Below are 14949 nucleotides of genomic sequence, written 5' to 3' on the forward strand. Positions count from 1 at the left end.
GGACGCTTAACCGACTAAGCCACCCAGGCGCACCTGTTTCTCAGTTTCTAAGGCGGTGACGAGCATGTGTTATTTCAGTAATTTTTAAAAAGCAATAAACGCCTTTCTCTAAAATAAAAACAAACGTCTACATACTTTTCTACTCTGCACATAAGTACGGAAGGCGGAGCCCCTGAGCTTGCTGGCCCTGGTCACTGGACACCAGTCTGGGCGCTGCTGGGAAGGCTCCCCAGAGGCGGAGGCTACAGGTTACCCAATAGCTGACTTGCAGGTGGGGAGACGATCTCATATTATTGGGGTACAACCCATTCACCGCACGAGGCCCCACAACAGAAGAGGCGGGAGGGGAGGTTCAGACATTCAGAGCGCGAGAAGGACCCCACCCGCCGGGGCTGGCTCCGAAGACGCTGGAGTGGCCGGGAACGGGGGGCGCGGGTGGCCCAAGAAGGGGAGACGGTCGCTGGCCGCCGCGGTTAGGACCCGGGGCCTCAGCCCGCAGAGGTGGATTCTGCCCACAGCCTGAGTGAGCAGGAAGCCCATCCCTGGGGGGCCTGTGGGAGAGGCCACGGCCCCGGGACGCGAGGTGAGTGATGACACAGCCCTCGGAACATGAGGAGAGAGAGGTCATGGCCCCGGGACACGAATCGAGACACGAGCGCCCTCCCAGTGGCCAAATGCATGGCAATCTGTTGGCAGTGACAGACAGCTGACACGCTGACACTCCATTTTCAGTAGCCCAGCCACGGCAGGTCCACGGCAGCACCCCCGGGCAGCAGACCCCCAAAGCCACCGGGAAGAGTCCCCAACCGCAAATGCTGACCCACGGCATTCCACGATTCGTTGGACAATTTGTACAACGATTCGTTATCCTTCAGAATTAAATCTCACATCCTCTGAGCGAGCCTGCGCACAGGACGGCCCACCGGCCCGCCAGCACCGGGGACGGGACAAGGAAGGAAGGCCACGCGGCGACTCTGCCCTGACTCCTGCAGCCACGCGCCAACCACCCCCCAGTCTGGGCATGTGTGTGACACCCTGGAGCCCCTCGCCAGCCATGCACACGACTGACACACGCATGCCACTGACACACATATCGCTCACACGTGCACATTGCTCACACAACTCTTGCACACACCCAACTCGCATGCACACACCACTCACGCACACACACACCCCACCAGTAAACAGTTTTACCTCCCAGTGAAGACATTGTGGCTTCTTCCTCAATTTCTTCAGTTCTGGAATCTTCCACGTTCCTGCCTCCAGCCAAGGGCGGAGAAGTGACCGGTGGAGCCTCGGGGAGGCTGGGCTTTGGGGACGGACCCTGGCAAGGTGAGAGGGGGAGACAAGGCCCTTGTTCGGCAGACGCAGATGTTCCGTGGCTCGTGTATGGGCCGGCCTGCCAGGTCATGACCCTCGCGGTCTGCGGTCTGCACCGGTTCTTGAAGATGGGAGTCTCCACAGCTGCTTCCCCCTCAGCAGCCACGGGGAGGGGTCCCGGCCCGTGAGCCCCAGGGCACCCCAGCCTGCAGGTGCCCCGTGCACAGGGGACAGGCCAGCGCCCACTCTGCTTATGCGGGGCCCCAGGCAGCCCCGGGGTGACCCTTGAGAGCCCTGGCCTTTCCTTGGGGTCAGGACCTGACCCCGAGGGCATTTCACAGCACAGATGGCTTGTGGCCTCCACCTATTCTCAGTGGGGGTCATGACCAGTGGACCGCATGGCCAGGGAGGGTGATTTGCACCCACTCTTGAGGAGACAAGTCCGGTTCTGCTCTGAAAGCACGTCTTCCTGATCCCCAGGGCCACCCTGGAGCCTCAGGGACACGGGCACAAGGTGACATTCAAGTACACAGTCCAGACACTTCCTGCACCCGCCCACCCCACGTCGGCCAGGAGCTTCCTGGTGAACCGTGCAGCTCAAAGCACCCAGTGACTGGCATGTCTTTGAGGCCTGAGGGCTGGGGGGCCCGGGGCCGGACACCAGGCCTCTCTGCGGCCCCAAACCCACAGATGACAGAAGGGCCCTGGGGACCCCCAAGCCCCGGCTGGCCCCCCACATTCCTGAGCCACTGAGCGTGACAGGGTGGAGGCCACAGAGAGAAGGCAGGGGCCCCTGCAAGCCGCTCGTGCCCCTGCCCGGCCACCCTGCACGGGCAGTGGCCCAGTTCCTCTGCTGTCGCCCTAAGTGACCGGCCCAATTTCCTCACGGGAGCCTGGCCGGGCGTGGGTTCCTGGGTCAAGTACTGTGGGCCACGGGGCGGACCTGCCCTGGGCCGGCCACTCATCTAGCCCACTAAGAGGGGCCGCAGAGCTGTGGCATTTCACCGTGGCCCCGGCACAGCTCGGATACGTTTCCAGGGGGTCTCTGCACTCCCATGCAGCGGTTTGCCCCAAGGCACCCTGGTACACACGGGAGCTCGGTGGGTGAGGGGCGAGCGCCCAGAGCCAGCCTGCATCTGGTCAGGGGCGTCGGGAGCCCCGTCAGGCTCCGCGCACTGATGCCTGCTGCGAGCGGGGGCCTGCTGGGCCGCCTCCCGGGACTGCTCCGGCCGGTACGGGCCATGGGGGTCCCCAGCACCCCTTGAGCGGGTGGAGCTCAGCACTCTGCCTGTCCCGGCCCTCGGGGCCGAGCCCTGGGACGGGGCAACGGGAGGGCTCGCATTCGGCCTCCGGAAACCTCCTCGCTGTGATGCCGCCCACTTTCCTCTGCGGCCCCGCCGACGCGACGCGTGCACAGAGCTCGCTGTCGCCCCCGAGATCCGACGGGGGCTTAGACTCAGAATTCTAAATCCCCTGTGACAGAAGTAAGGGGGCGCACTCCCGAGTCCCGCTGGGAGCGTGTCCTAGGGTCGCCGACGGGGCCCCGGGCGGGGGGCGCACAACTCACCGGCTGCTCCGGGCCCTCCTGCCCGCTGCCGAAGTCTCCGGACACCTGGGTTTGCAGGAAGAAGGAGGGAGCCAGTGACCAACCCGCACGTGCTTTCTGAGGTTGGGGGTGAGCGAAAATGTCGTCCCAGGATCTTGGAACCCAAATGACACCCTTCAAAGGAGACCTTTCCAGACCACTTGGGAGTCCCGACCCCGCCGGCCCTGGGCCCTCCGCCCGGGGGGCCTCCGTGGGGGTGCGGCCGCGGTCACTCACCCCACCGCTGTCGTCGTCGTCCTCTTCCAGACAGTGCAGGGGGCTCACCCGGGGGTCCCCGCGCACCCTCAGCTCCGCAATCGTCCCCTAAAGGCAGAGGGAGAGCGCGGTCGCCGCAGGCCCGAGGCAGGCGGCACGGCCACGCCGGCACCCGCTCGGGGCAGATCTCCGCGGGGTCACGGGGCAGACGGACCAGGTGCAGGACGAGGCGGCCCTCAGGTCCCCGCCGCGGCTCCAAAGGCGCCTGCGCGAGGGGACGGGGCCTCAGGGAGGCGGGGAGGGGACAGCCGCGTCCGGCCCTGGCTTCGGGGACCGCCAGAGCCCGCGAGTGAAGAGCAGCAGGCGAAGCCGAATGAGCCCGGGGCGCGGACTCCCAGGCGGAGTCTGTGTGGCGCCCCCCGCGCCGCCGCCGCTTGGCCCCGAACCGAATCGGCTGAGCCCTTGCACTCAAGCACCAGAGGCCACCGGGGCCGCTTTCTAAAGGTGTCCCTGCCTGGAAATGGTGGGTGTCCACGCCTGTGGTTTCCATCTGCTTTGTTTTTCTCTTAACGTTTGATCCACTGGGATTTACTCCCGCGCGTTTTCCCCAAGCAGAAAGCACACTTGGAAGTTCTGAGCTCTAAGAGAAGGGCCGGGGTCAGGGGTCAGGGGTCAGGGGTCAGCAGAGGTTCTCTGTAAAGAGCCAGCTGCCGAGGCCTCGGTCTCCGTGCCGCCTGGTGCGCGTCCACTCGGCACCAGCCACAGCCAGTGCGCCGAGGGCTGAGCGCGGCTGTTCCCAGCATCACTGACACTGAGATGTCACTCGGGTCATTTCCACGTCGCGAGAGTCCCCTTCTGATTCGCCCGTTTCAACGTGTGAAAGCCTTTCTCGCCTGCGGGCTGCCCAGAACAGGGGAGGCTGGATGTGTCCGCGGGCCGTGTGCTGACTCCCCTCCACTATTCTGTATATTCCTCCAAATGACCTTGAGATTCCCTTCATCCCCTGACCCTCGATGCCATGACCTTCCTGCTCCACACCAGCACAGGGCACGTGACAGCAAACCAACAACACCCCTGCATGTCCCCAGGTGAGCCCTGCTTGAGGGCCCCACTCACTTCCCACAGCTGCCGCCTCCAGGAAGCACTCCTGGATCTCTGAACTTGAGGCCAGTCCTGCCCGACGGACTCTGTACTCTCGGCTCCATGCCCCAACTGCTGATGGTGAGGCCATCTCCCTGTGTGGCTGTGTGCGTGTGCCCACGTGTGTGCAGCTATGTGCTGTGTGGGTACATGCTTATATGCATGTGCACACACGTGCGTGCACTTGCACACATGTGCTCGTTCAGACACACGCACCTGCTTCTGGAGGGTGGTCGGGCCTGGGCGGGACTCAGGTGGAGGGAGACCCCTGGCTCCACAATCACCACAAGGTGCTCATTTTCCCAACTTGCAGGGGGAGGCGGCGGCTGAGGAGGCAGGACCGCAGGGGAGCCGTCGGAGCGCAGGTGCGTGATCGGCGCTCTGCACACACACGCGCTGTCCTTCTCTGCACGAAGGGGCTGACACCATGGGCAGCCACTATGACTCAGGGCCACCAAAGTGGCTACTGGCTCACAGGCTGACGTGGGGTGCACGGAGCTGCACAGGGTCCAGAAGCTGGGCTGACTCAGGTGTTGGAAACATGGCCACAGGCAGGACCATGTACCTCATCTTCACTGTTCTCCCACCAGCCACAGCATGTTCCGGAAGACCAGAGGCAGGAGCTGCCCGTGGCTCTGTGGTCAAAGCCCAGAAGGAAGCTGTCCTGGTTCTCAGCTGGATTCAGGATGGTCATTGGTTCCAGAAGTTTCTTCTGGGCACCTGGGTGAGGACCAGCACCCGACGGGTGAGGTCCAGGCCCTGTGGCGCCCCAAGGGAGGCCGACAGACGGCGGCCAGACTGTGGGGCTGAGGGACCGGGGGCGGGGTCGCCGTCCACGGGCCTGTCCCCAGGCTGCTGGGTGGCCTCACTGCGGGAGGGCGCCAGTGGTATCCTTCTGGAAGGTGGAGATGAGATCTCCATCTCTTTAAGGAAGAGAGTGTCCAGGCACAGAGAGCACGGTCTCCAGTGGCCAGAGGTTAGCCCCCAATGTCTCACCCACACCAGCAGGGGCCTGTGTCTAACCCCAAGCCCAGCAGCCCTCCCACCGCTGCAGCTGCTGCTGCCATCAGACCCAGAGTCACCCTCGTGGGTCCCTGCCGCCATCTCTCCAGGCACAATGCCGCCTGCTGCTTCGTGGCCGCAGAGCGCAAGGTCAGACTGGGGCCTGGCTCTCCTCACGGTGGTCACCAGGGAACTCACTGCAGAGCCGTCAGGGGACTCGGGGACGGCCTGACCGACCGCGCGGGACTACTGCTGAGAACCCCTCCAGGGCCCTGACCCGTGAGCCGTGGCGCGTGGAGGAGGGGCAGTTCGGCGACTGGCTGCAGACAGGCCCCCGCAGCTGAGGGGCCCGGGACGAGAGGCGGTCCATGCCAGTGGTGCAGGGAGTCGCTGTGGGCAGCGGTTGGCATATTTGAGGGACAAATGTTCTTCCCTGCAAATTCCTGGACGGTCCAACCACCACGGAGAGTGACCAAGCTGTGTGGGAGGTGTATGAGTGCGTGTGTGCATGTGAATGTGCACCCGTGTGCATGCAGTGACAGCACATGTGAGCGTGAGAGCTCTGTGTGGATGGGTTACGTGTGAGCACGTGTGTGAGTGTGCACGTGTGCGTGAGCATGTGTGTGAGCTCTGTGTGGATGGGTTACGTGTGAGCACGTGTATGTGAGCACGTGTGTGAGTGTGCACATGTGTATGTGAGCACACGTGTGAGTTCTGTGTGGATGGATTACGTGTGAACACATATGTGTAAGTGTGCACATGTGTGTGAGCACGTGCATGAGCTCTGTGGATGCGTTACATGTGAGCACGTGTGTGAGTGTGCACATGTGTGTGAGCACGTGTGTGAGCTCTGTGTGGGTGGGTTATGTGTGAGCACGTGTGTATGTATGTGTACACATGTGCATGTGAGCACGTGTGCACACAATGACAGCACTGTGAGCATGTGCCCATGTGAGGTGTGTACATGAGTGTGTGAGAGCACGTATGTGCACGTGAGCATGTGTGCATGCAGTGAGGTGTACACAATGTGTGAGAGCACGTGTGTGCATGTGAGAGCTGCATGCACACGAGCACACATGTGCAGACCAGGAGCGGGGAACGCTGCACACACCTCACACACGCCCAGGTGCCCTGCACCAACCAGGCTCCTGGGGGCACCAGCTCCCCGGGAAATACGGGCCACCCTGTAAAGACGCAGGGGGCAGGTCGGGGGGCAGCACTGGCTTCGGGCTGGAGATGCAAGTCCTCAGCCCTCCAGTCCCGCTGATGGAGGGCCAGGGTGGCCCAGGTGACCGTTTGGAGACGCGAGGGCAGCACAGGGCAGGTGTTAAATTCTAGAAGGTCGAGCTCTCCACGGGGCAGCAGGGGTGCCGTGAGGGGAGGGCGTGGGCGCTCCCGGCAGGTGGGGTGGGGGGCAGACGTCCCACCGTGACGGTCCCCACAGACCCCTCCTGGGGGCTCGGAGCTCCCGGCACCAGCGCCTGGCCCGAGGCCGCTCCCCAGGCTGCAGGCAGGGGTGTGGGAGGGAGGGCGGGGCTGGCTGCGGCTCCCGGAGCCACGTGCACTTCCCCGGGGACGCGCTTAGTGGGGAAGACGGCGGTGGTGCAAAAGCCACAGGAGCCACTGCAAACACGGGCCGGACCCGGAGGCGGACGCTGTGAAATCTGGGGACATCCTGCTTTGTTAACAAAGACCGTCTAGGGCGCGTCCTGTCGTGCCGGGCTGCCCCCCGTGTGGCGGACTCGTGTGATGAGAACCCTGTGCTGTGCAAGCGAGTCACGGAGGTCACTGGCCTCAGGCCAGCGGATTCTGGGAGGTGACCTTGACCCGGCCTCAGGGCCCTGCCGGGAAGCGCCGTGTCCTGGTGGTGGGTGGAGCTGAGTGACCCTGCTTGGGGGGGTAGGGGTGGCGTGTGGCGCTCGGGCCAGACTCCCCCGCCTTCCTCACCCACCACAGCTGCGCCCCTGCTCCGTGGCCCCTCACCACCTGCTCGCGCCCAGTCCCGGCCGAGGGGCACGGGAGCCCCTGCTGCCTCACGGTTCCTTCTCGTGGGGGCGCGTCCGGGCAAGCGCGTCCGCCACAGGCAGCTCCTCTCTCCCCCTTGATCGCGGCAGGAAATGGCAGGGATGTGGCGGCATCACGTCGAGGCCGTCTTACTGCGCTCGTCGTCAGCTGGGGCGGGGGCATAGCGGGGGCCGCGGCGCCCGGCTCTCCCTCGGTCAGGGGGGCGGATCTGAGTGCTGGGCTGGGGGCCTTGGCCCCTGACGACACTTTCTGGCCCGCTCCGCGCCCTCTGGGCATCGAGCCTGCCACGGCTGGGGGAGCCCCCTGGCTCCAGTGGGCCGGGTGCTTACTTCTATGGAACGGGGCCCACAATGCCACATGCGGAGGAAAGTCCCGTGAACAAGGGAGATGAATGTTCGGCGTGAAGTGCCATCGCTGGAGCACAGCCCCAGAGCCGCGTCTGCTCCGGGGGTGGGGGGGTGGCCCAGGGAGGAGCTGCACAGAGACGCAGGCGTGCGGCCAGCAGCGAATGGGGAGAGAGTCTAGGGAAATGCGGCCGCAGAGCTCTGGAAATGGTTAAAAAAAGTAAAAGGGCACAAAACCACCGAGAAAGAGTTGGAAATGGCGCTTTAGGGGAAGCGCTGTGAACAGAACTGCGAGGCACACAGGGCCCCCCGGTAAATACTTATCACCACATTTGACTCAAGAAAAAGAATAAACCCGAAAAGACCAGTTTTTCTGACCAGAGGCAAACAATCAAGGTTCTGTCCAGACCCGCCTGGACCGGCGCCGGTGAGGGCGGGGCGCCCCGCTTCGGAGAGGCCGGAGGGGACGCCCAGCTTCCTCCTGGCTCCCTGAGTCCCGAGCTCGCTTCTGCCAAATCTTATAAATCACGTGACGTGAGTGATCCTTCCCCAGGAACTTCAATTCAGAAAGTCTGCAAAGCCCTGTGCTAAACCGATTTGTCTTCTGTTCTACAAGTTTCTCTCGGCCAGCTGGAATCCGATCAAACACCCACACAGAACATTCCTGAAGCCTCGAGTCCGTGGGGACAGAAGGAGCCAGACTGCTCTTGGCTCAGGTGCATGTGACACAAGTGAAGTCAGCTGCCGCCGGGGAGAGCAGGCCACAGCCCAGGGCTGCGGAGGGCGCCGCCTTGCTCCGCCCGGCCTTCCTAGCCTGCAGAGCCTCGGCCGTGACGTTACGTGCCATGTGCGTATTTTCTCACCATGGGTATTTTCCACATAAACACTTTAAACATCTCAATGGTTTGAACAAAAAAATGACAAGGTGAAAAGGGAAATGACACACTAGGAGATAGGAATCACAGTGCACAAAGCAGAGGGCCATTTTCTCTCCTATATAAAGAGTTTGTATAAGTCAATAAGAAATTATTGAACCCAAGACAAAAATGCAAAGAACATGAACAGGCCAGTCACAAAAGAAGAAAAGCAAATACCCAAAAATCATGTAAAAAAATCAAAAGCTGTCTACATTAGCAAACGAGAAGTGCAAGTTAAAACACCCACTGTTTGCCTATTTCAACAGGCGAACGTGTTTCGCCTCCGTGACACACAGCCCTGACCAGGCACAGGGAGGCGGCGCTGGGCGTCCTCACCCGCGATGCTGGGGACCCGGGCAGCCCTGCCCCCACCAGCACACGGGCAGCCTTTCTGCGAGGCGTTAGAGGCGTGGGGAACGTGAGGGGCACTTTTCTATCCTCAACTTCCCGGGAAGTCACAACAAACTGCCAGGGGACGCAGCCCCCTCGACGGACGGCTCTCTCTGACTTCTCTGCAGCTAATCATGTTTGAGGATCAAAATGGAAACACAAAGAGGCCCAGTTTGGTGTCAAAGTCCTGCCGGCTCCCAGACCCCATGGGTTAAAGCTCCTGCCAAAGGTGAAAGGTCAGCTTTCAGCACCCAGGTCACCAGCACTTAGAACAACTTTCATCAAGCAGCCTTTGTCTGGGCAATAATTAACTTTCTGTCCCCCGGGGACACGGCCCCTTCGGCACACACAGGGGCCCCTGTCTGGACCACAGAGTGGGGACGGTCCAGATGCCGGCTGGCTCCAGGCTCAGGGCTAGGGGGTCTGTGAGTCAGTGTCCCTGGAGGGTGCCCACGGCGTGTTCGTGGGAGGCGGGAGCCCAGCTAATGCTTCCCACAAGTGAGGGGCTGAGGGCCCGGGAGAAAGACCCAGTCCAGGCTCTGCGATCGGCCTCCCCCCCGAATGAAGGCCAAGGCCAGGCCTGGCGGGGAGGGGCTTCCCCCAGGACACGGTGGAGACCGCCACGAGCCAGCTGCCCTGGGGAAATGGCGCCCTTGCTGCTCACTGCTCGGAGGCTGAGCTGCGGGCCTGCTGCGTGGTTTGGTGACAACACGGGTCAGGCTGATGCTGGTGGGTGACCTGAAGCGGCCACGGTGCAGCCCCCCCACAACAGCCCATGCTGAGCGCTGCGCTCCGCGGATACCACGTTGAGCTTCCCAATTCTGACTGTGCACAGGTCACGTCGTTACGCCTGGACGCCGGCCCCTGCCCACCCAAGGGGGCCTGGAGCCCCGGGGTCACCACAGGCACCACGCATAAGGAGGGGCTCCTGTGTGCCACGGACGGGATGCAGTTAGGAAGGTGACGGTCCCAAGGGGCCTCTGAGACTCCCCCCGGGGCCTGCAGGCGAGCGGCCGGCGGCTCTGCCCCGGGGCTGGCCCTCACCCTGGGGCGGGCACGCGAGGCAGGGGCAGGCTGTCCCTCGTCCCGGTGGCGGGTTCCACGGGGCGCGGTGGCCATCAGCGTACCTGGAACTTGTCGGGGTCCGCTCCTCCAGCCTGGGCCACGAGGAGGCCGGCGCCGGGTTCCAGCTCCAGGGCCCGCGGGGAGCGCACCAAGGGCACCCTCTGGAACAGCTCGCAGTCCACGAACAGTGCCGCGGTGGCGCCATCCACGCTGAGCGCGAAGCGCGTCCACTGGCCGGTGAAGGCGGGCAGGCGGAAGCTGGCGGCCGTGTGGGTGCGGGCGGCGCCAGGCTCGGTGTACAGGAGCTGGACATGCTGGTGCCCGTCACGCACGGCCGTCAGCTTCACGCCCACGGAGACCAGCGCCTGGGCCGCGTCCGTGATGGCAAACAGCACCCCCGCAGCGTCGGTGGCGGGCCGGATGTGGAAGAGCAGGGAGAAGTCGCGGAAGAACGGGCTGGGGAAGTGGTACCGGGCCACCTGGCCGCTGTTGGCGTCCGGGCCGAAGACGAAGGCCGGCCCGACGTCGGGGTCATCCACCTGGGTCACCTGGGGCGGCGGCGGCTCTCCCAGCAGCTGCAGGAGCCCCACCTCCGTGCCCAGGTTCTCTGCAAAGAGGAGGGAGACCCCGGTGAGGCTGTGCCTGGGAGACACCGAGCGGGCGGGGTGCCGGGGGGCACTGAGCCACGGGGGGCTCCCCACCCGCCCGGCACCCTCCCGGGGCCAGGACTCGTGGCTCCCGGGCCCGAAGTGGGGCGAGCATGTGGCTGCACGGCCTGCAGAGGGTGCCGGGGGCTGCACCCCATCCTCACCCCCCATGTGGGTCCACCCCACCCCCCGGACCCCTTCCCACCCTCAGACAGTGGGAAGGAGACTCCGGCCCCCGTCGGGGGGCACGGACCTTCACGACATCACCGCATCACAGAGAGAGAGCGGAGCACAGGCCGCTCCCTGCGGTTTGTCTACCTTGCGATCCAGCCGGGACCTAATCAAAGCCCCGGGGCCGGAAAATCAGAGCGGGAGGCAGCCGGCTGTCCCGGCCGGAACCAGCCGGACTCTGCGCCTGCTCATTCGTGATGCGGCGAGTCCCACCCGAGTGCCCAGGTTTGTCAGGGGCCTTCTTCCCCCTCACGGTGTCCACGCTGCGCTGCCAAGCCGCCCCGACCTGGAGAGGGGCCACGTGGCCGGGAGCCACCGGGGAGAACTGTGGTCTCCTTCACCAACGGATGCTCACACGGGGCGGCCCCTTCCGCTCAAATACCCTCCTCGGTCCTAGAGCACGTGCCCCCGGCCTGGGCTGAGGACGCAGCCACGGCGCCCGGAGTTCTCTCTCATTTCTCGTCCTTCCGGGTGGGACCAGAGGTTGCTGGGGGGGAGGGGGCACCGGCCCTGCCCCCCATGACCCAGCCCTGGGCCCCAGCAGGGTCTGACTCGACCGGGCACCTGCACGAGCCTGCGGGTGAGGCGCCGAGAACACCTCCAGGGAGTGCAGGGGCCTCCGCAGCCGGAAGACCTCAGGGTCGGGTGCTGGGGGCGGAGGGCGGGGCCCGCTGGACACAGGAGGGGCCCCGCCAGCTCAAGGAGACACCCATACGTTGGTGGTTCCCTGCAAGCACGCCCACTTCCCCAGGTGGCGCCCAGCCCGGTCAAGGGCCAGGGCCCGAAGCCCTTTCTCTCGAGGCCCCACCTCCAGCCCGGGTGTGGCCTTCCTCCCAGGTGTGATCACCGGGCACACGCTCTTCTGGAAACGGGCTGCCGACCAGCGGTGTCCTGAGGAAGGTGGGGAGCGAGCTCGCGACCGTGTGCACGAATGTGTGTACGCATCTGTGTGCGCTGGGGGCCTGGGGTCTGCCGGGAGCCACGGGCCCAGACTGGCCCGGGACTTCCCAGGTCAGAGCAGAGAGATGCCGAACCCCAACCTCCTAAGGCAAGTTCTGCTCTCAAAGAGCTCTTTGAGAACAAAGAATGGGAACAGAAGAGAGACAGAAGCCACCCACATGAGGACATGCACTGGGCACCTGCCAGGCCTGGTGCTCGGAGGCGGCGGAGGGCCTCTCGGCTCGGCATGGCCCTGACGTCCCGCCCGAGAGGCAGCACCAGCAGCCAGCCAGGCCTCCCCGAGTCTGGCAGGTGAGACCCTCGCGCAGATGGCAAGTGGGGAGCAGCCAGGCACCGGGCGATAGAAGTCTCGGTGGCACGGTGGCCTGGCCTCAGTGCCAGGGAGCAGGGGCCCTTCCAGAAAGACCCCGGGGCCCTGGGAGATCAGTGGTCACTGGATGCTCAACGACAGACACTGCTGTCCACCAAGATAGCAGCTGCTGTGGTCGTCCCTTCAGATCAGAAGCTCCCCGGGCCTGAGGCGCACACAGGGAGATGCTCTGAGATGAAGCAAACAGGACTCTCACCAGCCTGTGTGCTAGTGACCGTGACTCAACTGTCCCCAGAGTTTCACACGGATATGCCCACCACCGCCCCTCCTCCCAGGCAGCTACGAGCTTTCTAAATTAATTCAGGATGCAGACGCGGCAGCCGCTGGCCCGGCCTCTTCGGGCAGGAAACTGCAATCTGCCCAAGCTCTGGGAGCTCAGAACACCTTGGTGGGAAGGCAGCGGGTGACATCTTTGGCAAGCGGGAGTCTGTCTTGTGAGCCCACACTCCCCTCAGATGGAGGAAACAGGGGGACTTGCCTAGGTGAAGACAATTTCCTTTTCAGCAACCAGGCCAGCCATGACCAAGTGGGATTTAAGCTAGGTATGTGAGGCTGGTTTGACATTTGAAAATCAACAAACGGAAAATCCGTCTCATCAACAGGCTAACAAAAAAGAATCACAAAATCACATCAGTAGATGAAGAAAAAGCCTTTGACAAAATCCAACACTCATTCATGGTAAAAACTCTCAGTAAACTAAGAATAAAGCAGAATTTCCTCCAATTGATGAAGAATATCTACTTAAAAAATTTTTTTTTACATTTATTTACTTTTGAGAGATAGAGACAGCGCACAAGCGGGGGGAGGGGCAGAGAGAGAGGGAGACACAGAATCTGAAGCAAGCTCCAGGCTCAGGGCTGTCAGCACAGAGCCCAACATGGGGTTTGAACCCATGGTCTGTGAGATCATGACCTGGGCCAAAGGGGGATGCTCAATCGACTGAGCCACCCGGCGCCCCTGAAGAATATCTATTTAAAAAACCCGTACAGCTCATATCATACATAATGTGGAGACTCTTGAAGCTTCCCACTAAGATCAGGTACAAGGTAAGGATGTCTCTCTCACCGCGCCTTATCAATATCATGCTGGAGGTCCTTGCTAACGCAGCAAAGCCAGACAAGGAAACGAAAGTACACAGATGGGGAAAAGAGAGATAAATCTGTCTGCAGATGGCATGACTGTCTATGCAAAAAAAATCCAAAAGAATTGACAAAACAAAACAAAAACACTCCTGGAACTAATATTATAGCAAGGTTATAGGATACAAGATTAATACACAAAATTCACTTTCCTATATACCAGCAATGAGCAAGCAGAATTTGAAAAACATAATACCATTTACGTTAGCATTCCCACAAGTTAATTACTTAGGTGTAAATATAACAAATATATGTACAATATCTATGTGGAGAAAACTAGAAGACTCTGCTGAAATAAATCAAAGGCCTAAATAAATGCAGAGATATTCCATGTTCATGGATAGGAAGACAATACTGTGAAGATGTCAGTTCTTCCCAACTTGGTCTATAGATTCAATGCAATCCCCATCCAACTCCCAGCAAGTTACTTTGTGGATATTGACAAACGGATTCTGAAGTTTATAGGAAGAGAGAAAAGACCCAGAATAGCCAACACAATGTTGAAGAAGAACAAAGTTGGAGGGGAGGACTGATACCATCGACTTCCGGACTCACTATAAAGCTACAGTGATCAAGACAGTGCGGTGGTGGAGAAAGAAACAAACTGATCCGTGGAACGGAACAGAGAACCCAGAAAGAGAGCCCCACAGAGACAGTTACTGGTTCCTCGACAAAGGAGCAGAGGCAATCGGGGGGCAAAGGGAGTCTCTTCAACAAGGGGTGCTCGAAGAACCGGACACCCACACGCAAAGGGGGACCCTGGACACAGGCCTTACACTCTTCACAACAATTAACTCACAGTGCGTCCCAGACCTAAACGCACAATGCAAAACTGTTTAACTTCTAGAAGAGAAAACAGGAGAAACCTAGGTGACCTCGGAGAGGAGGGGACTTTTAGATCCAGCACCAAAGCTACCACCTAATTCATAAACTGGACTGCAGAGAAGTGTAAGGTTTCTGTTCTGCGAAGACACTGGTGAGACGGGAAGACGAGCCAGAGGCTGGGAGAAAATACGTGTAACACATGCATCTGATAAAAGAAGACACGTACGAACGACACAAACAACACTTAAAGCTCAACAATAAGAAAATGAACTCAATTAGGAAATGTCCAAACGGCCTGAAGAGACGCCTCCCCAGAGACGACACGCAGTGTCCACGTCATCAGGGAATGAGAGTGAAGACGACGACGACACCACCGCGCACCCGTGAGGACGGCCACACCCCAGAACGCCGACAACGCGGATCGCTGGCGGGGACGCGGAGGGACGGGCGCCTCCTTCCTGCCGCTGGGAGAGCAGAGCGGTGCCGCCGCCTCGCAAGACGGTTGGCTGGGTTCTCACAAAACTGAACACGCTCTGACCACACGACCCCGCAATCACGCTCCTGGAGGTCTGCCCGGAGGAGGTGACCATCCACATCTGCATGACACCTGCACACAGATGCTCACAGCAGCTTCGTCCATAACTGCCAGACCCGGGAGCCACAAGGTGCCCTCCGGGAGGGGACGGGCAGGTACGCCGGTGCCTCCCGACACCGGGACGTAGGCAGCGCCAAAAAGAAACGGGCCGTCAGCCACGAAAGACACGGAGGAACCT

At 61.6% G+C, this 14949-nt stretch overlaps 1 protein-coding gene across 1 annotated transcript in view; it reads right to left on the reverse strand.

Annotated features, from left to right (window-relative positions):
* The window catches only part of COL18A1 (collagen type XVIII alpha 1 chain), a 50152-nt gene that overhangs the window by 27304 nt on the left and 7899 nt on the right, over window positions 1-14949 (reverse strand). The window contains 4 exon segments of the mRNA XM_039257094.1: window positions 1195-1324; window positions 2888-2932; window positions 3143-3229; window positions 10067-10611. Coding sequence (XP_039113025.1) covers window positions 1195-1324; window positions 2888-2932; window positions 3143-3229; window positions 10067-10611 — 807 coding nt within the window.

The sequence above is a fragment of the Hyaena hyaena genome, unplaced genomic scaffold (genome assembly GCF_003009895.1).
Source record: "Hyaena hyaena isolate Hyena2069 unplaced genomic scaffold, ASM300989v1 scaffold_600, whole genome shotgun sequence".
NCBI classification, from domain to species: Eukaryota; Metazoa; Chordata; class Mammalia; order Carnivora; family Hyaenidae; genus Hyaena; species Hyaena hyaena.